The sequence below is a fragment of the Gopherus evgoodei genome, chromosome 10 (genome assembly GCF_007399415.2).
Source record: "Gopherus evgoodei ecotype Sinaloan lineage chromosome 10, rGopEvg1_v1.p, whole genome shotgun sequence".
Taxonomy (NCBI): Eukaryota; Metazoa; Chordata; order Testudines; family Testudinidae; genus Gopherus; species Gopherus evgoodei.
Genome location: NC_044331.1, coordinates 8,440,005 through 8,465,734, shown reverse-complemented (window position 1 = coordinate 8,465,734; position 25,730 = coordinate 8,440,005). Strand labels below are relative to the sequence as shown.

At 39.6% G+C, this 25,730-nt stretch overlaps 1 protein-coding gene across 8 annotated transcripts in view; it reads left to right on the top strand.

Moving 5' to 3' along the window:
- ASB7 (ankyrin repeat and SOCS box containing 7) overlaps nt 1–23,574 on the top strand; it is a 45,716-nt gene extending 22,142 nt beyond the window's left edge. For 5 of the 8 annotated variants that reach the window (XM_030578157.1, XM_030578156.1, XM_030578158.1 and 2 more), the window contains 2 exons: nt 763–1,368; nt 19,666–23,574. In XM_030578157.1, the coding sequence (XP_030434017.1) occupies nt 763–1,368; nt 19,666–19,805 (746 nt within the window). In that variant the 3' untranslated portion in view covers nt 19,806–23,574. Of the gene's footprint in view, nt 1–762; nt 1,369–15,513; nt 15,884–15,931; nt 16,166–19,665 lie in introns of those variants that run through there. The other 3 variants (XR_004002376.1, XR_004002377.1, XM_030578159.1) reach the window with 3 other exon arrangements.
- The last annotated feature ends 2,156 nt before the right edge of the window (nt 23,575–25,730 follow it).

Below are 25,730 nucleotides of genomic sequence, written 5' to 3'. Positions count from 1 at the left end.
CTTCTTTTTAAGACTAAGAAGCAGCACAAGGGAAAATAAAACAGAGAGAAAGAAGCATGACATTACAGAGCTGGAAAGGAACTGGCTGGACAAAGCAGCAAAGAATCCTGTGGCACCTTATAGACTAACAGACGTTTTGGAGCATGAGATTTCGTGGGTGAATACCCACTTCGTCGGATGCATCCGACGAAGTGGATGTTCACCCACGAAAGCTCATGCTCCAAAACGTCTTTTAGTCTATAAGGTGCCACAGGATTCTTTGCTGCTTTTACAGATCCAGACTAACACGGCTACCCCTCTGATACTTGGCAGGTCAAAGAAGTTTGAACTATTAGCTTAGAAGTGCCAGAACTGCGCATGTGTTTAAACATAACTTCATTTTTTTTCCTTGTTGATTACCTTTATTAAACTAAATAAATCATTTGACTCTTCCTTAAAATAGAACTTAGGCCCAGATTTTTAAATGTATCTTGGCATTGCTGCACTCAACAATGCAACACCTAACTGATTTAGGAGTCTATAAATCTCATTTTTAAAAGGGAGTTAGGCAATTTTGGTTCCTAAGTGAAGTAATGCCTAAGTACTTTTAAAAATCTGGACCATAGTCTATAAAAACAAGAAGTAGTTTGAAGCATGTCAAACTATTTCAAGATTTGCTTGAAGAGTAACATTCTGCCATTTGATTTTATTTAATTTTTTTTTTTTTTGGTTGCAGTCTTTTATACTCTAACTTTTTCCCTTTGTTTTGTATTTTAACTTTAGCTGATCCCACAGTTAAGGACTTAATTGGAGGCTTCACTGCTCTGCATTATGCTGCCATGCATGGCCGGGCAAGGATTGCACGCTTGATGTTGGAATCAGAATATAGAAGTGACATTATCAACGCAAAAAGCAATGATGGTTGGACTCCCCTCCATGTAGCAGCCCACTATGGCAGAGACTCATTTGTCAGACTCCTGCTGGAGTTCAAGGCTGAGGTTGATCCGCTGAGTGATAAAGGTACTACACCGCTTCAGTTAGCCATTATCCGAGAGAGGTCAAGCTGCGTGAAAATCCTTCTGGATCACAATGCCAACATCGACATTCAAAATGGTTTCCTGTTACGATACGCTGTGATCAAAAGCAATCACTCTTACTGCCGAATGTTTCTTCAGAGAGGGGCGGATACAAACTTAGGCCGCTTAGAAGATGGACAGACACCATTACACTTGTCTGCTCTTAGAGATGATGTGCTTTGTGCACAGATGTTATATAATTATGGAGCAGACACTAACACAAGGAACTATGAAGGACAGACCCCACTGGCTGTTTCAATAAGTATTTCTGGAAGTAGCCGACCCTGTCTGGATTTCTTACAAGAAGTAACAAGTATGTATGTAAGAAAAGTTAATCAAAGCACACAGTGTCATTTTTTGGGGTTTAACCTCAGGGAAACTTTTAATCTTAGCATCTCACTGCTAGTTAAATGCATTAGAAAGTTCCTGGGGGTGATGGTGGGGGAAGCTCATTTACTGTCCCTCTCAGGAAAGGAGCTAACACTAAGGACACCATATTTAAATTAACTTAGAGAGAGAGAGTCTGGAAGTGTTCATCAAAAGATCTGTATGTGGCTATAAAATCCAGTTTTATTAGAGCTGGCCTTAAGTGCAAGCATAACGTGGCTTCTTAGGATCCTCTGCTTGTCTGACATCCTGCAAGAACTCTGCAGCTCACTGTCTCATCTGCCATTAGGACCAGAGCAGGAGGAATTTTTCTGTTGTTTTTTGTTTTTGTTTTCTGCTTCTCTTCCCACACCTCTTCCCTGGACAGCAACATGAGCCTAGTTGTTTTCTTCTGCCTGTACTTGTTCGATATCTGGGAGCACTAGACTTACTGAAGTACCCTCTCAGTTCTAAAAAGTTTTTTTATTTTTTTATTTTTGACTACATTATGCAAGATGTTAGAAATGGAGTGACCTATTTAAAAAAATTCCTTCATAAGGAGGATGCTGCCACTGAAAATGTTCAGGGTACAGAATTGCATTGCTAATAAGGTAACAAGGTATAATCCAGGATTATTATTAAGAGGGCCTGACTGCTTCTCATGTGCCCAGAATCAAGTGGTATAGGACAGCTGGTGTGTGGCTTTTTAAAGCTTTTCTTACTTTTGCATGTTGCATTTTCAAACAATGAAAGTTCATGACCACATGCAGTATAGGTGCTAGAGAGAGAGTGCGTTTTTAATCACTGAATCAGATGAAATTTAGCAATTGTAGATACACGTAAGTATTCAGAATTGGACTTCTAATTTTATGTATGACTTGTATTACCCTGTGTTCACTAAAGACCTACTGTTCATATATCTGAAAGCTTGATATATACAGTATTTGGACAAATGGAGGTTGGATAATAGGAAAAACAAGGGGAGGAAAGACTTTAATTTCATTGAACTTTTTTTTATCGAGAATAGAATAGAACAACGCTTCTGTTGCCTGTCTTTGGAAACATTTCTCACCATTTTAGTTGTACTGTTGGGGTTATATATGGACAAAATAATATCCAATCTTCTAATTTTCCATAGTCTTAGTAGACTGTAACGGTAAGACTGAAGCATATTCTAATCCTTTGAAGTGTGTCCCTAATATCTGAAGCTTCATCAAAAATCTGGAAACCTAAATAACTTGTTTGTAGGTTGCAGATTCTGCAGTGGAATTGCTAAGTTTCTAACAATTTAGCATTAATGACTTCTAAGTAAAGAAGTTAGAAGTAATTCCAAATCTTTTAGATGCCCAGAAACTCTAAAAGTACTGTTATGGCTTTAAGAAGTAGCAGTTGTCTTTGTTAATACATGCACACAAATAGTTAAGAAACCAAAGACTTAGAATACTGTTCCATCTGCAGTGGACATTCATTCATTTGTGTGTACTAAAATAACACTTATGTACAGCTGTGCCTTTTCAAAGTACTTTAGAACATTTCATTGAAAATTAGTGTCTCTTCTTTACGCAGCACTGTTATCATTGTTCTGAAGGGTTAAGCACATGTTATATTAAAATATATATAGTTCTAATATCAATGTGTCCTGCTAAACCAAATGGGGTTGAAGCTTGTGTGAACTCGGGTGGGAATTATGGGAAGTGGAGCTTCTTAATGGGGATGGATGTAAAGAGACTGGCATCCTTCTGATTGTATTCTGGAGAGGGTTTCATGTTTGTTTGTTTGTTTGTTTGTTTTTTTTCCCCCATGGGCTTCAGTCTAATCTGAGAGATTATAAACGGTCTTGATATGTCTGCTTGGGGTGGCTGCAGGTCTTTTTTCTAGCATCCATCTACTTCATCTCAGCAGCACTTCTTCAGTGGCTGCTTTAGGATATCTGCGAGAGTTGTGTCACTATATAAACTAGAATGATGAAGGTTTAAAATGGAAGAGAAAGTAGGATTGGTTGCAAGATCTCTGGTTACTGAGCCTCTGCTGTGTTAGGCAACGGGAAACAAGGCAGGACTAAATCAGTTGCAAGATGGAGACCGAGTTTGAAATTGCTCAGTCTCACTGGCCATCTCCTGATTCTGCCCTTGTGGGAAGAGGGTAGTGTGACAATGACCTACACATCAGAGGTAGTTACAGTCATCTTTGAGTTGGTTGTGGATGAGGCTCCTAAATTTGCATTTGTAGTGATAATCCTGGTAGGATGACATTGTAGGAAGTTTGTCAGCACTCCAGTTGGGCATTTGGTTGAACATAAACTGAGAAGTGTGGCTGTGCTAATTGAATTTTACTTCCAAAAGTGGTCTCCAACTCAAAAATTAATCTGATAGCTTGTCCATCTATTGAAAGTCCAGGGAAGATGTTACTTTGGACTTAGCAGAGGGTGCCCTGTTTCATAGCAGAATCCCTAATTGAGAGCTGAGCTGATTGCTCTGGGTGACTTAATTGTCAGTGTGGGTAAATCATCTGGGTTAACTCAGATGTTGCTGTGTCACCACACATAGCTGGCCATACTCTTGAATTGTTTTTTACTTTAGCTTTGGAAGTGGGCAGAATGGAGGTTGGACCTCTATCCAGGACCCCGTCTTCCTTTTTGAGCTCAGGATACACATCTCTTGAGTCAGAGGGCCTTTTTTAAACACCTTTTGACTTCCTACTTCTGAGACAGATCAACATATTGCTAACAGACCACTGTTGTAGAACACTAATGATCTTATGTCATTTATTTTCAGTGTGGTGTCTCCTAAAATGCCCCATGTTTTGTTTCTGTATATTTCTTTTTTATGCAGATGACCTGGGGCAGATGAAGCATGTAGAGAGTCAGCTAGTAGTCTAGTGGCAGATGTCCCTAGTTAGGTCATGTATACAGTGTAGTTGTAGCCGTGTCAGACCCAGGATATTAGAGAGTCAAGGTGGGTGAGGTAATGTCTTTCTTCAGGCCAACTTGTTGGTGAGAGAGACAAGCTTTCAAGCCACACAGAGCTCTTCATCAGGAAAGACAGAGGGTTACATAAAGAATTTTTGAAGTCTCACGCCATGGCTCTGCATGAGAAAATGTCTTTGCCTACACCGCATCAGCTATTGTTAGGACGCTGAAAAATTTATTTCTAGTAGTGGACAATTTGAATTTTTGCCATCTCATTTAGTAGCAGAGTAGAGTGTTTTAGAGTCTTAGATTTGGAGCTTGCAAGGCATTTAGGTTTTGTTTGGATGCTAGTCCAGTTTTTTAATGTATAGCTTTGTTGATGTATTTTGTATATGTACCCAGTGCTCTGAATGAATATCTTAGATGTGTCATAAGTCTCTGTTTTAACTATGGGAGCCACCACTGGAAGGCAAAGTGTTTAAATTGTGAGTTAATTTGTAAAGGGCATTAAGCCAATATTTTTAATATGTACTTTCAAAAGCAAGGAACTACATACACACTTTAGACAGCTACCATCTGTTTTCCAGTCTAGGCATAAGCCACAGTATTGAAAATACTTATGCATCTTGAAGAAATATAGTATATTTCTGTCTTTGCTGCATGGTGGATTTGAGTTCAATCAAATTGATTTAAATCATGATTTAAATCACTAGTCAGGAAGACTCGATTTAATCATGGTTTTTTACATAAAGGTGCATTTTTGTTGGTTGTTATAACCTTAATACATATTCTTCACAACTCAGAGATGTAGGTTTCATTTTTAGAAGGTACACAGTGCACATTTTTAAACAGTGATTTTGAAAACTTTTCAGATTAGTTTTACAGCTATATCAGAAAATGAATGATTGTTTGGTTATTTCATTTACCAAAGGTAAATTGGGAGGTGAACTATCTCTAATTCAACAGGCTAATCATTAATATTTGGGGGATTTTCTTGCCATGTTGTTTTAGGAGGAGAACATCACCAGACAGACATTAAATTGTTTTATTTAACTAAAACAACAACATTAAGTATTCTGGATATTTTTCTTCAACACCAAACATATAATATTTTAACAAAACAAGCGTATGTCCCTCACTTCTCACATTTATCTCCAGGCTTCTCCTTGTCCAGATCTATTCTGCCTCCAATAATCTTCTGTTCATTGGACTTTTTGAAACTTTTCACTTTTAGAGAGAAGTAAGGGATTGACTCTTTGTACACAAATTTGAAAAGGGACAATAGGGTTGAGGTCTGTTATTTCTCACCTTTATATATTATTTATTTATTTTAGAAACATTTTTGCTGCTAACAAGCATGTTACCTCTGGAGACACAAATCCAGTTAGAGAACTGCAAAACTAAGCATCTCTGATGGTATCTTTTAGGCTGAGCACTGAGTCCCATGGGGAGATTGAAAGATGAACCTAAATAATCTGTCCAGAAGCCTGTGAAGCCCCATAAGACTGGGTCCCTGATCCATAAACTACTGGAACTCATTTACAAAACTTTTCTTAAATATTATATCAATATATTGTCTCATACTATAAAATTAGAATTTATAATCCCTATTTCATGATGAGATATCTTTGAGCTATAATGTATTTTTAGATAAATTTTTTCCTCGAAAAACATTTTATCAAAAAAATCTGGTTTTTGGTTGTGGTGGTGGTTGTTGTTGTTGTTGTTGTTTTAAATCATTGATTTATATCCACCCTGCTTTGCTGGCTCTTGTAGGCTTGTTGCATTGAACTTTTTTCCCCTAAACTGATGACAGAAGACTGGTACCCATACTCTTACTACAGAAAGCCTATAGCTCCCTATAATGGAGAACAGATAAGAGACCAAGCCTGTACATACATCTCCAATCTTAGAATTAGATCTACAAGAAAGACTTGATTTGTCTACCTTTCCCTGAGGAAATGTGTCTCCTGTGCTTTCCAGTGAGGGGGTTGGTCATACATTTAACTTCCCTTTCTCTTTGGCTTCCTTTACATATTGGAAGGCCAGATTAGTCTAAGCATGAAGTTGGAAGTTTTGCCTTGGTTTCCCAGTCGGGAAAATAGATAATATACCTCTAGCTCGATATAACGCTGTCCTCGGGAGCCAAAAAATCTTACTGCGTTATAGACTCATAGACTCTAGGACTGGAAGGGACCTCGAGCGGTCATCAAGTTCAGTCCCCTGCCCTCATGGCAGGACCAAATACTGTCTAGACCATCCCTGATAGACATTTATCTAACCTACTCTTAAATATCTCCAGCGATGGAGATTCCACAACTTCCCTAGGCAATCTATTCCAGTGTTTAACTACCCTGACAGTTAGGAACTTTTTCCTAATGTCCAACCTAAATCTCCCTTGCTGCAGTTTAAGCCCATTGCTTCTTGTTCTATCATGGGAGGCTAAGGTGAACAAGTTTTCTCCCTCCTCCTGATGACACCCTTTTAGATACCTGAAAACTGCTATCATGTCCCCTCTGTCTTCTCTTTTCCAAACTAAACAAACCCAATTCCTTCAGCCTTCCTTCATAGGTCATGTTCTCAAGACCTTTAATCATTCTCGTTGCTCTTCTCTGGACCCTCTCCAATTTCTCCACATCTTTCTTGAAATGTGGTGCCCAGAACTGGACACAATACTCCAGTTGAGGCCTAACCAGCGCAGAGTAAAGCGGAAGAATGACTTCTCTTGTCTTGTTTACAACACACCTGTTAATGCATCCCAGAATCATGTTTGCTTTTTTTGCAACAGTATCACACTGTTGACTCATATTAAGCTTGTGGTCCACTATGACCCCTAGATCTCTTTCTGCCATACTCCTTCCTAGACAGTCTCTTCCCATTCTGTATGTGTGAAACTGATTGTTCCTTCCTAAGTGGAGCACTTTGCATTTATCTTTATTGAACTTCATCCTGTTTACCTCAGACCATTTCTCCAATTTGTCCAGATCATTTTGAATTTTGACCCTGTCCTCCAGAGCAGTTGCAATCCCTCCCAGTTTGGTATCGTCCGCAAACTTAATAAGCGTACTTTCTATGCCAACATCTAAATCGATGAAGATATTGAACAGAACCGGTCCCAAAACAGACCCCTGCGGAACCCCACTTGTTATACCTTTCCAGCAGGATTGGGAGCCATTAACAACTACTCTCTGAGTACGGTTATCCAGCCAGTTATGCACCCACCTTATAGTAGCCCCATCTAAATTGTACTTTCCTAGCTTATCTATAAGAATATCATGCGAAACCATAAGTGAAACCATATAAGTGAAACCACATTGTATCAAACTTGCTTTGATCCACTGGAGTGCGCAGCCCCCACCCTCATCCCTCCTCCACCCCGGGGCGCTGCTTTACTGCATTTATATCCAAATTCGTGTTATATCGGGTTGCATTATATCGAGGTAAAGGTGTACCTGCCTACTTAATCCTGGATTGCCAGTCAATGGTTAAATGAAATACTAATTCAGTTGTATTAAGATCAGTTGTTTTATATTTTCAAAAGGACAAGGCTAATATTAGCTTTAACAAAGGATTTCAGATTGTATGCTTTAGAAAATGTTTACAGCATTGTGGGCATGGATGAAATTTTAAAGATAGGGACCTCTACAAAGAAGCTATAGAAACTCCCTGCTGAGAGACAGTGTCAGTAAAACTGTCTTTATCTTTTTTTTTTTTTTTTTTTGCTGTAATTTAGGCAAAAAAAATTTAAACTTTGACCGTTTTCTGATTGTATAGTTTAAACTCCTCTGAATATAGTAATTTCAGTGTAAAATTCTGTTGCAACCTTACTCAGTAACAACAGTTAAAACAATGCAATAATTCCTTGAAATCACCTGCTAGAAGTCAATTGGAAGAAGTCTCATTAAGCTCAATGTTAATCTTCATTTATATGTGCATGGTAACATGCATGCAATTTACTGAAATTGTGAAAATCTATTGCCCAGTAGGTGCTGGTGGTAGTCTCACACTGATAAATGGGCTCTGTTTTGAGAGATTGGGTTTTGCTTTGTGTTAAGGCTGTATGAATCAGTTATTTTATCATTGGCCCTGTTAAATAAATAAAATCTTACACAAGTTCCATGATACTTTCCTCTTCTCACTAGTAACACTGTTCAGAGACCAATATGTTCTTCAAACAATGTTTGGTTCTTTTATGTAGCATATTGAAGATAGATCAAATCACCTTTTCAAAGAATTGACACAATCCACCTTCTTTCAATTGAGGAAAAACAAAGGGAGTAAATTTTCAAAGCTCTCCATAGCGTTTTAGCCGTGTGACTGTCGTCATATTCAGAGTTGGCTGGCTAAAACTGGCACAATGCTCTGAAAATGTACCCAGCAAGTCAGCTTTTAGCCTGTAACTGGGATTTTTGTTCATGTATTTCTTCTGACAGCATAGCAGTTTGAAGATCCCTTTGTGCAAACAAAAATCTTGATATACCTATTTCTGTGTTTTAAAGTAAAGGCAATGAAAAAAGATGTAGCACACAGTAAAATGTCAGGTGTTCAAAGTGTAAGATGGTCCATTAGCACTGTTTTATAAAGTACTTCTTATTCTTTCAGAACACTTTTCATCATTATATCATCTCCTAAATAAGAAATATGAAATGGAACATATGTAAGCAGCATGATGCTGGAGCTGTTTTTGGTGAAAACACCAGCACTACATATGATTTAATAAAAACTACATAGTAGTCAAATTATTGATTATATTACAGACAAGAAGTAAATTCTGATGCTTGTAGTTCAGAGTACTAGAATCCCAATATTGTTAATCTTAAAAATCTTACTATACACCTCTGTATTTCATTTCAGAGAGTTGGCTGATTATTTTTACTTCCATATGCAAATTTTCAAGCCAAAGGTATCCTTCTTCGCTACATATTTGCTATGCCAGAAACACTGAACTTTGATGAACATCTGCATGACTAATCTAAAACCCCCAATTTACTTGGAATTTTGGTTTTTAGTGCAGTTTGAAAATATGCTTATTGTAGATGCCTCATAGCAGAGGTATGGTCATCACTGATTTTAAATTAAACTGGAGCTTTTAAACTAGCTTGTATTGCATACAGTTGAATAGGGGTACAATGTTAGCCTTGTCCTATGGCATTAGTTACTGGGGGAAGAGGAATCCGTTCAGTTTCACAGTGACTATTGTACTGGTAGCCACAAACTATGCAACTGTTCCATTCCAGGGGCAGGGTAAATAGTCTCAGAGTATATGATTGTTATGTTTGATATTCATACTAGTCATACAGATTTGATTTGTTTTAGGCCAGCGAAATCTTCATAGTGGCATTAACAATGGTACAAAACCAAATCCTGTTATGTCACTTGACTTCCCTGGTCATTTGACTATTACTGCTTAGGTTTGGAATTCTAGATATTGCATTTCTTAAACTGTGAGAGCAGGATCAAACCTCTGAAATAAAGTGCAAGACTCCCATTCACTTCAGTAGGAGCAAGACTCCCATTCCTTCAGTGGGAGCTGTTTGTTAGGTGACTAGATCCTTTTTAAACATTCCTGCTACCTGTTCTGCAACATGTCAATATGTCTCTTAGGGCATGTCTTACACTAGCAGCGTGTACCACAGTGCTCCACTGTAACTCCCTTGAGTTGATGCTGTGGGCATGATCTCAAAGGTTCCTGCCCCATAGTCTGAACTGCATGGCAAAGCACACCAGCCCTTAGAGAATGGGCTCCTGCAATGTGTGTATTAGCATGGTAGGTTTGTTTTCTAAGCAAGAGGGCACGTGCCTCAGGGTAGGCTCAATTCCTTAAACTATTCTTCAATTAAAAGATGATATGCTCTTAGAATATGAGCTAGTCAATGGACAATTCATGGGTCTTTAAGAAAGGACATTGGGCATTTTTTTAACTATGGTGTCTGATTGTTCTCTCACAGTTGTGAAAATTTAATAATAGATTGCTGCTCTGTGCTAAACAAATCGGATGGGAAACAAAAATAGATAATCCACTATCAGTGGGCTCCATTTTACTTTAGCCACCCACTCCCAAACAAACATAAAAATGTATTCTATATACCAAAATGTCAGTCATTGTTATGAGCTCCCTGCACCTTTTTCCCCCCTTTCTGGTCTCTCTGAGTTCATCACCTCAAGTGTTCGGCCTTTTGCCCTTTCCTGTCTTGGGGTGAAATCTCATGATTCTTCCACTTTTAGAACCAGGACCTGTGTATGCTATTCCATGTACACCAACCAGTTACCATTCTGCAGGTTTCAGGAACTTGTGACCAGTGATAGTGACCCACAGCCGTCTTGAAACAAAATATTGTTGTTTAATAGCTGGAACAAAACATTAGCAAAAAAGGATTTTTTATTGAGTCAAATCTAATTTTTCGCTTAGCTTTTAGTTAAGTTAGATAAGAGGGAAGCTTATATTACAGGAACAGAACCAATGTGCATTTCCCTAGCCAGTCTAGATCCTCTTGTGTCTTTGGATCTCTGTTCCCTTTTTCAAGCTAGTTTTGGCACTCCACAAAGAGAGTGGACTAAAACTATGAAAGCTACTCACTCTAGCATTGTCTTAATAAACCTTAAGTCTAAGCCGTCAGTGACTATTGGAAAGGGCCTCCTCTCTTTTTCCTGTGACCTTGTCCACATGGGGAAATTGACTAGCAATAGCTCTTCCAGAATTGTTTCCCCATGGACATTCCATTCCAGAATAAAAGTGATTTTTTTAAATTTTGGAATAATGTCCAGATGGAGAGCTATTGAAGAATGAGCTATCCCATCATTTCCACAAGTAAACGCGGTGGATACCCTAAGTAGGTAGACTGTGCTAACCAGGCAGACACTTCAGGTGAAATTTCCCCCCATTTATGATAGACCACCCCCATGATAGTGACAGAACTAGATGGAGAAATAATAGTTATTAAACAGCCCTCTCATTGTCACGTTGTTGTTTAAAATATTCTGTATTGTATCTCCTTTTGCATCTTTGCTGATTACAAAGGTATGTATTTATGTTCTGATCTCAGTGCCTTGGATCACTGGGAACAAACTGTCACAAATACTGGATTGTGGTACTGATGATTAAATCAAAACTTAGGCAGAGACTGGATAGATAGGAGACAACTTCTGCTTATACACTCCTTCAGAAACAACAGGGAGGGAGATTTAAAATTCCCAGCGTGCCAATATCGTGCAGAGCATTGCATTCTTGCCAGCTGATTGATCTGTTGCTACATTGACTTTGCCACTAGGTGGGCAGAGATTGTGCATTCCAAGGACAGTGCACAGATTCTGGAAGGAAGACAGACAGGTCATGTTAGCTGAGTAAGAGCATCACTGACTATGAGAGAGGACTATGTTGTTATTAGCTTTGCAGGTATCCTTTTTCTAGAGCCATCAGTGTTTCCATTTCTACAGCCCTTGCCCATATATTCTGAGGAGAAGAAAGCTGGCTGGTTTATCATGGGCAGGAATGTTTTGAAAATAGACTACTTCAGCATTTTAAAGATGAAATTTGGGAACCTCTGCTCTGTATTTTTAAAGACCTTTAAAGTTCACTGTTAACCTTGTCCCTTCCAACTCGGACAACTAGTGCATAGAGATGCTAGAGAAATATTTATAAGTTTTTCTTTAAAACTTGGGCCTCAGTTTATATTATGTAAAAATATGTCTGATGTCAAAGTATTGTAGAATGTATTGAACTATACCCCTCACTCCCAACTTCAGGAATCAACCCTCTAAATCCCTAGTTGGTTATTTTGGAAGCAGCTCACTCATGTTTGAGATGTAACAATATCCTCAACTAAAATTGTAGATTTATTTATTTATTTATTTTATTTAAGAAGGCGACTGGGGAGTGAATGGAAATTGAGGATAAAATGGGAGGAATGTGTTTGTATTCAAAATACAAGCAATTGTCTTAATACAAGAAGAGACCACTCTAAAGATCAACAATGTTTTTCTAAATAAATAATTTTAATCAACATAATAAACCTCTGGAACTTGCTTTGCAAGCAATTGAGGCATCTAACTTAGAGAAAAATGTTACACGTTGTATAAGAACAAAAATCTGTCCCACTAAGAGGGATAAATCACAAAGCCATCAGTACTCCATAGTTTAGACCATAAAATAATCAGTGATGTGATAGGAAGAAATTTGTTTAGGATGAGTGGAGTATTGCACAAATAAATGGATTGCAGGGAATTTCTACTTTCCTCTGAAGCATCATCTGACATTGATGGCTGCTTTGGAGAGAAGAGACCAGATGAATTGTCAGCTATAAGAACAGATTAGTAGTGCTGCTCACTTCTAATTTTTTTGGTCTTTATTACAAGACATAAAACAGCCATCTATAAAAATAGCTGATTTATTCATGTGGATGTTTTACCAAACCTTGAGCCCGATAGAGCAATGAGCGTTCACTGGCTTGATCCTAAGTGTAATAACACAAATATAGCAAAAAAAGAACAACTCCAAAATAAAATTTGCAGCAAAATAGATGGCTGTTTGGAAATGGCCATGGAATTTCTTTAAGTGGTATTTACTGTCTACAGAACTAGTTTGTATCTCATTGCGGTCCATGAGTCAGGTTTCTGGTTGAAAGTCCTTCTAGTCTGTTTGTTCTTTTCTGTTCTACTTCTTTAAAAATCTTATTAGCCTAAATATCCTTCCAAAGTCATGATGCAGCAAATTCTCCCTGCTTGTTCTCTCCTAATCATTTTTAGTCAGAACTTTATTCATCACTTAACCTGTCTTGCTTTGCCAAGTTACTAATAACATTTTACATTTGCCAAACTAAGGTTCACTGATGTTGGTCTATAATCCTTAAATTTTTTTCTTTTTCATTCAGATGCAACCAAGAATGAGTAAGTGCTCTAGACACCGTTTCTAATAAATCACAAATGCATTAATAACCCTGGAATTTGCAAGGCATGACCTAAGACACTAACAGCCACTAGATATAGCAACTGGTGCTTAACATTGGAAATGTCCTTTGTTAACACATTCCCAGGAAATATTCTTAGGCTTATCAGGGGGAAATGTCAAACTTTTGATAATCGGGTCTCTAGTAACTCCCTAAATTTAACTGCTGGCCAATTTCTTCTGGCTATTTTACATTGTCCTGTTTTACTCAAACAGATCACAGGATGTTAATGTGATTCTGAAACCAGAAATCATTGGCTCATAGCTGTGTTCTTGTGTGCACTAATTCACACATGGAATATCATAGTGTTCGCTAGAAGAAAGCACTGTTGTTTCTAGTTGAAGTTTAAAAGATGCTTCCATTTCGTTTTGTTTTGTTTCATTCATTGATGAATTTATCAGAAGCTTTTCTTTTGGAGTATGAAACTTCTCATGCTTGGTCTCAGATCAAAAGCAATTTTTGCCCACACTCTGAAGCTTAAGTATGTGAGCTCTATAACTTCACTCATATATATTATATTATCAAATAGAAAATTTCTATTGTGTAGCTAAGTCATCAGTGATCTATAATGAGAACCACAGCATCATGGCTGAAATATTATATTTTTTAAAAATTAGCATTTAACTACCCTGATGTTGAGTGTCCTAGAAATATTATTGCTGGCATGAAAGAAAAAGACTTTGGAGCTTGCTTCAAATCTAGTAACTTTCAAAATGAGCTTAAAATAGTTTCTAGTACTATACCTGTCAGACTTGACTTCTGCTGATTTTTGTTCTTAGAGACAAAATTCAATTGTAAATGTGCCTCTCCATCCTTTTGTGTGAAAAATGCACCCAGACAAAAGGATGAAACTCTCTGAATAGGAAGTGCTGAAGTATGCACAGAGTAAACCAGAAAAAACAGAAATAACATACCCCGTTATACGGAGGTTGGGTCTTCTAATAGTAGAAGGTAAACAATGTACATAGAAGTTGACTATCACTTTTAACAAGAGGACTGTAGAATGCATGTGAACTTATGTCAATTGCGTACCCTTGTCTATGCTACACAATTTTGTCAACAAAAGTCAGGTTTCACCGACAAAACAGTGGAGATGTACACACTACAATGCTCCTTCTGCCAACAAAACTCTCCTGCTTTGCCAACAAAATAAAATCACCTTGATGAGAGGCATAGGTTTTTGTGGCAACATTATACTGACAGTGTTGGTGTAGACACCATGCTTGGTTATGTCACTGTAAATGGCCTCCAGGAGGTATCCCACAATGCACATTCTGACCGCTCTGGTCAGCAGTTTGAACTTTGCTGCCCTGCACCCAAGTACACAAGTTTCCACCCCTCCTTTTTTTAAAGGCTTGGTAATTTTTGAAATTCCACTTCTTCCTTTTTTCTCGGCATGGAGAACTCGCATCACATCTTTCCAGGTGACTGTGGCAGCTCCTTGCAGCAACTCTCCCCTGCTTGGAGAACACCCAAGTTGTTGGATCTGCTGGCACTACAGGGAGAGGAGGCTGTGCAGTCCCAGCTCTGCTCCAGCCCTAGGAACTTCAATACCTACAGGCAGATTTCTCGTGGCTTGTTGGATAAGGCTAGAAATGGGACACGCAGTAGTGCCATGTGAAGATAAAGGAGTTGAGGCAGGCGTACCAGGAGGCAAATGATCTCTCTGGTGCTGTGCTGAAGACCTGCCAGTCCTATAAGGAGCTGGATGTCATCTGTGGTTGTGACCCCCACCTCCGCCTCTCAGAGCCCTGCGAATAGGAGGGAGGCCCTGTGGAGGCAGCGGATAGTGGACCTAACCCCAAGAACAAAGTTGTGGACAAGGAGGTCAAGTTGGAGGACAACGTGGAGCACACGGCAGGTTCGTCCGGTGGCGTGGCATGTCAGGACCTCTTTTCCACTCTGGATCTCTAGCCAGTCCCCACAGTCCGTCTCTGGTATGCACGAGAGAAGAGCCCTCTAAGTGATCTTTTTGAGTTGATGCTGCTTGGTTATATGAGGTAGAGCTGTCCTTTGCTCTGTATGTTCTAGAAGTGGGTGAAGGGATAGATATATACAAGACTAGCTGTGTTTGACTGAGCATGCTCCACATTCCCTTGTGCAGTGGAACAGTGTGTAAATGCATGCCAAGATTTCACGGGAATCCTCTAGAGAGATCGCTAGGAAACTTTACTGGAGGTGCTCACCAATCCTGTGCCAAAGATTCATTGGCAGAGCTGCTTTGTTACTTCTCCTATTGTAGGAAACTTTGCCTCGTCACTTGGCAGTCACTTCTGCTGGGACCAAAGCGGAACAGGCAAGCAGCACAGGGACCGGGTATGAAGCCGCACACGTACAGGAGAGGCACCCTTGCCTTCCTGCTCATCCTCAGGAGTGAGATATTGGCTTCAAAGACGCATGCCTGTGGAAAAAGGTAGCAGAACATTGATCCTAGTCACCTGCACTGATCCCCTTAAATAACCACCTAGACCCTTTGCCCTATCTTGAATGCCAAAACCAACCCAGCCCAAAGTCACCATGTTTAGGGTGTTCACTGGGATGTGTGCTGTCTTAAGGATAGTACGAAAGTGATTCGTGTGTCAAAAGAGGTATTTTTACTATAATGATTCAATACTGTGTGCGAACTAACAATCATGGTTTTGTTTCTTGTGCTTCTGCAGCTGTGGCCTTCAGGGGAAGCCCCTATGCACCTGCAGAGTACCTCTGCCAGATAAGGAAGCAACCAAGGCAGAGCAAGGAGCACATGTTCCGGGAGATACGCCAACCCTCAGAGACCGAATAAAGAGAACGCAGGGGGTGGAGAGAGACCCTGAAAGAAAAAAATTAAAATAGAAAGGCAGGACAGAAAGGAGAGCGAGGAGCGCATTGTAAAAGGCCAGGAGCAGATGATAAAAGTGAGGAGCAAACAGATGTTGAAGTCCCTAATCACGCTCCATGCAGAATAACATGCGTGCTCACCCCACTCTGCAGCCAATATAGAACTGCTTTCTCTGCCCTCCCCCCACATTCCTTGTAGCTTCCCAGAACATCTCAGTACCTTGTTCCCTCCACCCCGACAGCTTCCAGAATGATAGCTGGACTTAGACATGGCTAGGAGAGCCTATACTGCCTTGCACTCTTATCTCTCCTCTCACCAAGCTTTGTGTCTGTGTGGTGGTGTTTGGTATTTAATAAAAACGAACTCCCTGAAAGATAATCTTTATTTGTCTCCTTCACATGGTGGTTGCTTCTGGTAGTAATACATAGTGTCAGTTTGAAAAGTTGGTGACTACAAATCCCAGTCAGGAAACATCACAATTTTCATGCAAGGCGGCAAGTTGACAGAGCATGGCAGAGTGCTGTATTACTGGGGCTCATTATCAAAATGTTGCCTTAAAGCCTCCATGATTCAAATAGCCCTGGTATCTGGCTGCTCAAATTCAGCAACCAGGCAATCTGCCTTTGCGCTCCACCCCGGGGGAAACTTTTCACCCTTAGCCTCACAAATATTATGGAGCCTGCAAAATGTTTTCCTCATTTAGGTCTAACCTGCCATAAAGGCATTGCCAGTGCACTTTTAATCTGGCAAAGGCACATTCCATGGTCATTCTGCACCTGCTCAGCCTATTGTTGAAGCGTTCCTTGCTGCTGTCCAGGTTTTCTGTGTAAGGCTTCATGAGTCATGGCTGTAAGGGGTACACTTTGTCTCCTAAGATCATGATGAGCATTTCAGTATTCCCCCACTGGATTCTTCTGGTCTGGAAAGAAAGTCCCTGCTTGGAGCTTTCTGTACAGGCCAGTGTTCCTGGAGGTGTGTGCATCATGCACCTTCCCGGGCCACCCTGCATTAATGTCAGTGAAATGCCCATAATGATTTACAAGCACTTGCAATACCAGAGAGAAGTACCCCTTTCTATTGATGTGCTCTGTTACAAGAAGGTCTGGGGCCAAAATTGGATTATGCATGCCATCTATTGCAGCTAGAGAATCCATTGTTGCTGCAAAGCCATCCACTATTTCACGCACATTGCCAAGAGTCACGGTCCTTCATAGCAGAATGTGATTAATGGCCCTGCACGCTTGCATTAACGCAGTTCCAAAGGGTTGACTCCCTGACTCTAAACTAGTAGCAGTCTGGAGTTGCCAGCTTCCACTCTGCGATTGCCATGCACTTCTCCACCGAGTGGCCATCTTTCATTTTGGTGTCCTAATGCCGCAGTGCTGGGGTAAACTCTGCACACATTTCCAGGAAGGTGGCTTTCCACATCCGAAAGTTCTGCAGCCACTGCTAGTCATCCCAGACCTGCATAACGATGTGATCCCACCACTCAGTGCTTGTTTCCCGAGCCCAAAAGCGACAGTCCACCATCTTCAGCTGCTCTGTGAATGCCAAAAGTAATCTGGTGTTGTTTCTTTCCCTGGCACACAGCAAGTCGGGCAACTCCGATTCCTGTTCAGATTGGGAGCTCCAGAAGTACTGTATGACCATCCCAATGTGTTCGTAACAGTGACTGCAGCAGTAGAGATCAGTTTGGGATCTATCACACAGAGATGTTGGGCGCATAATAAACAGGGGCTGTTGAAAAATGCTGCGAAATGCAGTCAGAAGCCCGTGGAATGCTGGTACGAAAAGAACTGCATCATGGAACATTGAGCATGCACCCATGATGCACTGCGATCCACTCTGTCTTCCCACAACTCCTAGCTGCAGAAGGTGGCGAGTAGCACAGTGGGATAGCTACCCTCAGTGCACTGCTCTCCCCGTCAATGCTAGAGCACCAATTGTAGACGCGTTCTGCTGACAGAGTGTAGTGTGAACATGCACAAGCGATGTAATTATACTGGGTTTTGATTATCAGCTTAACTTACGTTGACAAAACTCTGTAGCATAGACAAGGCTTCAGACATTCATTTGGAATGGAGTAACTCCAAACTTGAGATGAATACGCCTTCAATAAAGTGACTAACTCAAGTCTAGAGGATAAGAGGATCCTATTACCTTTATTCTTGTTGCTTAATGTACATAGATGCGCTGATAGCATTGTACCATTTACCTTATAACTTGCAATTGCAGGGGTTTCAAGAACTATTTTATTGAAAGCATTGCCTGTTTTGAGACAAGATTCTTTCTTTCTTGTTCGCTATCTAGAAAATCTTGAAGAAACTGGAAAATATTTCATTTAAATTGTTCAGCTTGATTTCTGCTGAGTAAACTCTTTACATGTTTGTTTTTAATGATTTTGGGAAAAACAATAGAAATCATCTACTTAGTGCAATCCGTGCCTTTTTTCTTTCTTTGAGAAGGCAAATGCCACCTTTCACCACTAACTATTAGGAAGATGACAAACGATTGCAGTAAGGTCTACTGATTACAGATTATTTTGAGATAGCAGTATAGGCATTTACATGTGTCCCTGGTACCCTGTCTACTCAAGGTAATTGAAAACAAATTGTGAGATGTTTCCACTCTCACAGTCATCTGCTGCTTTTATGATGCTTAATTGTTTAGGGATCTGTGTTTTCAATGTAGGAAATATTTAAAGTTAAAACATTTTGTGTACTATAACTGGTGACATACATAAACTTCAAGGGTAAGAGTATTCCATAGCATTTATTTTGAGATACTGCTGGCTGTGTTAAGTGTTTTGGGGGCTGACTTTCCAAACTGCTTGGAGTCCAGCAGTTCCTTTTAAAGCAGTGATTCTTAAACTGGGGCCACCGCTTGTGTAGGGAAAGCCCCTAGCGGGCCAGGCCGGTTTGTTTACCTGCCGAGTCCACAGGTTCGGCCTGTTGCGGTCCCACTGGCCGTGATTCACTGCTCCAGGCCAATGGGAGCTGCGGGAAGCGGCAGCCAGTACGTCCCTCGGCCCACGCCACTTCCAGCAGCCCCCATTGGCCTGGAGTGGCAAACCACAGCCAGTGGGAGCAGCGATTGGCCAAACCTGCGGGCCAGCAGGTAACCAAACCAGCCCGGCCCACCAGGGGCTTTCCCTACACAAGCAGCGGCCCCAGTTTGAGAACCACTGCTTTAAAGATAATGAGCCTAAATGGGAACTCAGTTCTTCTGAAAATCTAGCCATTAACATTTTTGCTGATGTGGTAGTGGTACTGGCAGAGCATTACCTCCATGAACTGTAGGCAGCCCCGGTCTCAAGTCACTCTTCAGGGACATACATATATAACATACATACTGAATGTGTTTAGAAACGAAAGGCCTTTTCTCTTGGTTGGAGGGGGGAAAGTGCGATTATTAAACTTTTCTATATGATCCTTGAATTGCTTAAATCATACCCTCTAAGTTGACTGCTTGTTCATCTTCAGAGCTGGACATATAAATAATTATAAATAAACTTTTGAAGCACATCTTAAATGTGATAATCTTACTTAAGTATGTTCCTTTTGTTTTTCATTTCAGGACAGCCCAGAAACTTACAAGATCTATGCCGAATTAAAATCCGCCAGTGTATAGGCCTTCAAAACCTAAAACTGCTTGATGAACTACCCATTGCCAAGGTCATCAAAGACTATTTAAAACACAAGTTTGATGATATCTGATATCCACGAAGAAAAGAACTCTGAGCAAGCTTAGTAATATTCAGATACTTAAAGAGGCTTGTTGCCTTGCACAAAGTATATCCTATGCAAATTCTGATTTTTCTGTAAGTCAGAAGGCAGGTATACACTTCCTTGGGTTTTTTATACCACATGCTAGAAGGTCTTAATTTTTTGGTTTCTTGGTCCAAGTTTACAAGGTCCAAGCTTTCTATACAATATTGCATTTTAAAAATTTGTTGTTTTTTTTGAATGAGGCATGCAGACTTGCAATGGAAATGGAACATAGCATATTCAAAGGAAGTGCTTGGTTCTGATTGGCATGCGTAGTATTGTAAACCATCTGAGCGATTGTTAAACAAAATGAGGTTTGGAGACTAAGGCACCAGTCCTGCAAAGGGACCCATGTGGGCAGAGATTTATGTCCGCACAGTCTCTTTGATTGATGGGGCTTTGTGTAGGTGTAAACCTCTGCCCATGTGTATCATTTTGAGAATTGTAACCATGGTTTCCTGGGACATACTGTACAAATGCCATATGGAAACTTTTTAAAAATGCAGTCACCCTGTTCAATTTTAAAATGTATACGTTGGCTCTTTTTATACTGTTCTTTTCCTAATTACTGTAGTTTGGATGTCCATAAATCCAGGATTTCTGCTTTCCTGATATTCTCTGTAAGTGGGCTATTGTTTGTAACTATATTTTTAACAGTGAGAGTACACTGCACAGAGTCATACAGTCTCTATTTTTTACATTAAGTTAAGGGGAAACAAATTTAGATTTTGAAGCCAATGTATTCTGTTTCTCATACAGTGCCTCCTGTGCAATAATCTTTCTAATGGATTTTGTCCATGATTGTGACACTTTCGCACCATTTCTTACTTAGTCTCAATGCATTATTTGTGAAAATAGGAACTGCTGCTTTATTGTAGCATTGATGCAGCAATGCTATAATGATGTGTCAGTTGCTGTTACAATCCCTGAATTTGTTGAATGTATAACTTGGCTGTTTTGTTTTCCCTTTGAGATGAAATTTTGCATAGAGCTTGTTAGGCCAGATCTCTCTTTAAATTGCTATTATTCGGCTAAGTCATTTTGTTTTAAAGGGGTTACCATTTTTTTTGTTGCATTCAATTTTGTTTTTGATTTGCTTGAAGTTGACTAGGATGTAGTCTCCTTTGATAAGTGCACATAACCCTCATTAATTTGGGTGTTCCTTATGCACTGACAATAAAATAGTCCCCTTAGCATTAGAAGCTTAAATTTTGCAAACACTAAGTGGGTGGTTCTTAACGTGAAACCGGCAAGTAAGTTCAGTAGTTAAATTTTACTTTCGTGTTTTCATCACAAAAGAGCCTGTTCCTAGTTGTCAGTGGAAATAGAAGGCCTCAGCACCAAACAGAAATGGACTAAATTGTGCAACCATTTCACTGTTTTCATTTTCAAGGGATTATGGAGTCAGTGTAAAGTTCTTGTCGATGTTTTCTACTACTGTTTTGCCATTGTAAGGACTCCAAAAGAGCCTTTGTAATAGCAGCAGTTGTCTCATACTAGTGATCTCAATGGAAGCTGGGAGATTGGGGAAACCATGTTGACTCTTCATTTTTCACACGGTCCCTTTCAAAATGTTACTTTTTTTTTTTTTAAAGGTGAAAGCAAGGAAAGCAAGTACATTTAGTTTAACTCTGCTGGTTCATCCCTAATTCCTTGAAGCCAGGGATTGTAGTTTCCTCAAGCACGAATCTTATTGCTAGTGATGGATGCACAGGAACCATGGCAGCAAGGATTATCTCACCCTATTGTGCCTGGCCATGCACAGGTTTCCGAACAATGGGTGATTTTAGAGACTCAGTGGCTCAGAGAAGGGGTAGCAGGATGTGGAGCCTTTCATCTCTGACTCACCAGTTCAAATCAAACCTGTTTCATCAGTGACCAAAAGTTTATATAATAGCAGCCTGTAGGAAGCAAGTTTGTCAACTGTCCACACCACACATCAGTCACCACAGTTGTTGCTAATGTAGACCCTTATTGGCAGCCGCAGCAAAGAGGCCAGAGAATAACTGGGCAAGACAACTGTCCTCTATATATAGTGCTTCCTCTAGATCATAGCTGAAGCACATTGGTGGCATTATAGTGTGGAGAGAGAGAGTGCTGTTCAGTAGTACCTTTAATGAATACTCAAAACACCTTAACAGCTGATCTCTTCTGCTTTAAGTTCTTCAGTACCGAGGCATATTGAGGCACATTAGGAATGGGATGGCAGCTCTTAACAAAACTGTAAGAATCAGAGTTACGTAGATACAGAACCTTTACATTCTTTGTTTAAAGTATTTAATATTGTTCATCTGCTTTCCTAAGTAACTTGCTTGGTTTTAAACCATTTTCTTCCCCATCAGTGAAGGTGCATTTTTACAGGAATCTTTTCTGACATAATTTAGACTGTATCTTAGTCAGAATCCATATGAAGATAAATTATTTGTTCTGTCGTGCTGCTGTGACTTCAGAAAATGATGAAAGACCTTGCTGGTAACAGAAATGCTATTTAATGAACAAGTGTGTCATTCCATTATTTATTGAGTGAGGTTTGGTATTTTTAGTAACTGACACTTAAAAGAAACACTTTTACATTTTAGGCCAGTGCAAAACTTTCTTTAAAAAAAAAAAAATTGCAGAAGTCTAATCCCCTTTAGGGAGGGTAAATTGTCAAAGGACCTGATCCAAATCTCACTGCTGTCAATGGAAAGACTTCCGCTGGGCTTTGGATGAGGCCTTAGGGTTTCGATTCAGCAAAGCACTTAGGGTCTTACAGATAAGCATGTGCTTGCATAGTCCTGTTGACCTCAGTGAGACTATTTATATAGTTAAACTGTAGCACGTAGTTAAGTTAGTAAAGTACAGGGTTTATTAATCATTCAAGCCAACTAGATTTGAATGTTGTGGATCTATTCTGTTGTCACTTTCTTAAATGGGTATAATGCACAAGTAGTTGGAAAACACAAAGTGATTTGGTTTTCCATAATCTTTTGAATTAGAATGTGGAAAGATGAGTACAGAATAGAAAGGTATTACATATCTTAATTTCATTCCCTTAATATACATTGGTGGTCATTTTATTGACTAATAATAATAATAGTAAAATTGGCAAATACACCAAAGAAACAGGCAAGCAAACGATTCTGATCATTAATAAACTGCAAACCTCGTCCTTTAAAAACAGAGCAGAAAGATTTTTGTAAATATGTATTTATAAATGTACAGCAGAGTAAGAGTGGGGTTTTTTAGATTATTTAATTACCATATTTCTAAACTATTTACTACATTATAGACAATACTTGTTAGTTTGAAAAGCTTTTGAGTGTTTTTTGGTTTTTTAATTCATCATCAGTCATGCTTGGAATAACTCTGGCTTCCTTGGGATAGCGTGGAGAATTTAGTTTTCTGGCTATAGCTGGCAATAACAAGAGAACACATCTGGACAAAGAAGACTAGCATGATTAATTAGTCATACAGACATCCTGAAGCAAAAGAGAACATATAGTTTGTTTACCAGAGTGGACCATATGGAAATTTTAAATCTTAACTTCTCAATAAAGTTGATCCAGGGCCCAGAATGTCACTGGGACAAGAGCAATTTACAGTTTGCCCACAAATCTAGCTTCCATGCACCTTTTTGTGTTATCAATATCATGATGTACTTTGTTCTTTTTTTGTAATGTAAGTTCTGCTTTGGGTCAGTTTGAATTTTAAAAATATTTAAATCTGGTAAAATCTTTTGGGTTTATGTTCTATTTATTTTTAATCCAATGTTTCAATAATATAGTATCATTTTGCAGCTTTCCCTCAATGTCTGTCCTTCCTGAAAATCCTTAATGCAGTAATGACAATGGATAACTAATGATGTGTAAACTTAGCTGTTGAGGCTCAGTTCTGCATTGAGATATGAATGCAGATCACCCTGAATTTAATGCATTGTGTCAGTAAATCTAAGGGCAAACTTGGGCAGTCCAGGGCTGGACTGCCAAAGGGGGATCAATCCAGTCTGTAATCATTTCCATATATATGTTTCTATACACTCACTTGCATGCGCAGGCTATAAAACTTACAGCACCCTCATCATCTGCATGTGCAAATGAGTGTGCAAAAAATGATGGTCAAATAGAAGGCATGTCTTGCAAATGGATCTGTCAGTATGCAGTGTACTTTTTTTTAAATACTGAGAACGAACAAACAGCTTGGGTCCACAAGGAGCCTTTGTAAAGTACAAGTTATGATTTTTTTTCCGGGCATTAAGGGGGTGGAGAGGGCGGGAACTGGATTAGAACCCTAATCATTGCTCCGGTAGCCATCACAAATATTATACTTTATTAAAAGCTGGTGGAGAAGGGGATATTTCCCGGTTACTCAATAGCACCCCCTTGAGGAGCAAGATGCAAAAACTGAATTTGGATGTGCAGATTCTGTGCAACACATTACGACGTGACTCATAAATTCCAAGCAGCTAAATGATGTTACTAACAGACTGGACAGATTTGGAAGACTAGTGAATTTTCTAAATGCTGTGTTGTCAGTGGTGCTCCTGTTTAAGTATCCTATTTCCTGCGTTTGTTTAATTGTCAGCTGAAAAACATTTTATGATACTTGCAGTTGTTTACAGCAGTAATGGGTTTGCAAGCTGTTGAAAAATAAGATTATGCATAGATAACAGTCCAGTGTAATAAGTGTGCTGGCATTACTGGAAATTTCTGCTTTATTTTATGTGACAAAGTATATTTTTTGTCATGGTGCCAGAAAAAATTATTTTTGTAAACAGTAGATGCAAAAATTGACTTATTACCAGAAGCAGAATGGCCTGCAGGGGATGGGAACTAAGAACTCTTAATCTTGAGTTCTTTTCTGGCTCTGCCGCTGATTCTCTGTGAAGCCTTAGGGGAGACTCTTCACCTCTCTATTCTTTCTGTTTCCTGTTTGTAGACTGAGGCTGACACATATCTCAGGGCTTTTGAACTGTATCTTGAAACTGAAAAAATGTTATACATGTGCTGAAATTTTATCATTGCTACTGTCACTGGCAAGTCTAAATCTTCTCTTCTACTTTTTGTTGATTTCTTGAGTTATAATGTTAAAAACTAACAGTTTTGTTAGCTTAATCTCATGAAAGCAAGAAAAGCTAGAAGTGTACATCACTTCACAGAACTGAGCTGCCACGATTTCCTCAGCCAGTGGATTCTCTAGGGATCTACTCCATGCAGGCGGAGCCATGGATAGTTGGAACCTGGAGCTGCATTATCCACCTGCTTTCTGCTCACTCTTTGGAACCCTGCAGGGTGTCTGAATGCTGTTTGTGGGGAAATATGAGAGACTGCTGTGGAGTAGGCTGATCTCCCTCTCTGCAGAACGGTCCCTTTTGTGCATGGAGGTGGAAGCACAACCAAGAGATCCTGGTAACTTGCCCATTGTTACCAGCTAGTGGAGCTTGCTTTGTCCTGTGTGAGATGTTTGGAACAGTGGGTCTACTGGAGGAAGCACCCCTTACAGAATTTCCTTGACTGTTTGGTTGTATAGCAGGGCACATTGCAGGGCATAGCTTCATCATTTTTTAAACTATTATGTACAAAATAAGAAATGACACCCAAACTGGCTGCAAAATAGAAACTGAGTAAGTGTAAAGCTTAGATTTACAGTTGCGTTACTGTCCCAGGTATAGCAAAAGTTTGTACTCATGCTGCTCTACTGGTTACATAATATCTCAGTTATATATAATACCAAATGCTACTCTTATATTGGCATAAATCCAGAGTAACTCCACTGGAGTTTCAGCTTTCAGCCCTGCTGTGAAAGAGTCTTTTTGAAATGTATTTACAATGTTATGGAGGTGCCCTGCTAGCAACTCCATAGTTAGAGTTACATTATAAAAAGTTGTTGGGGGGG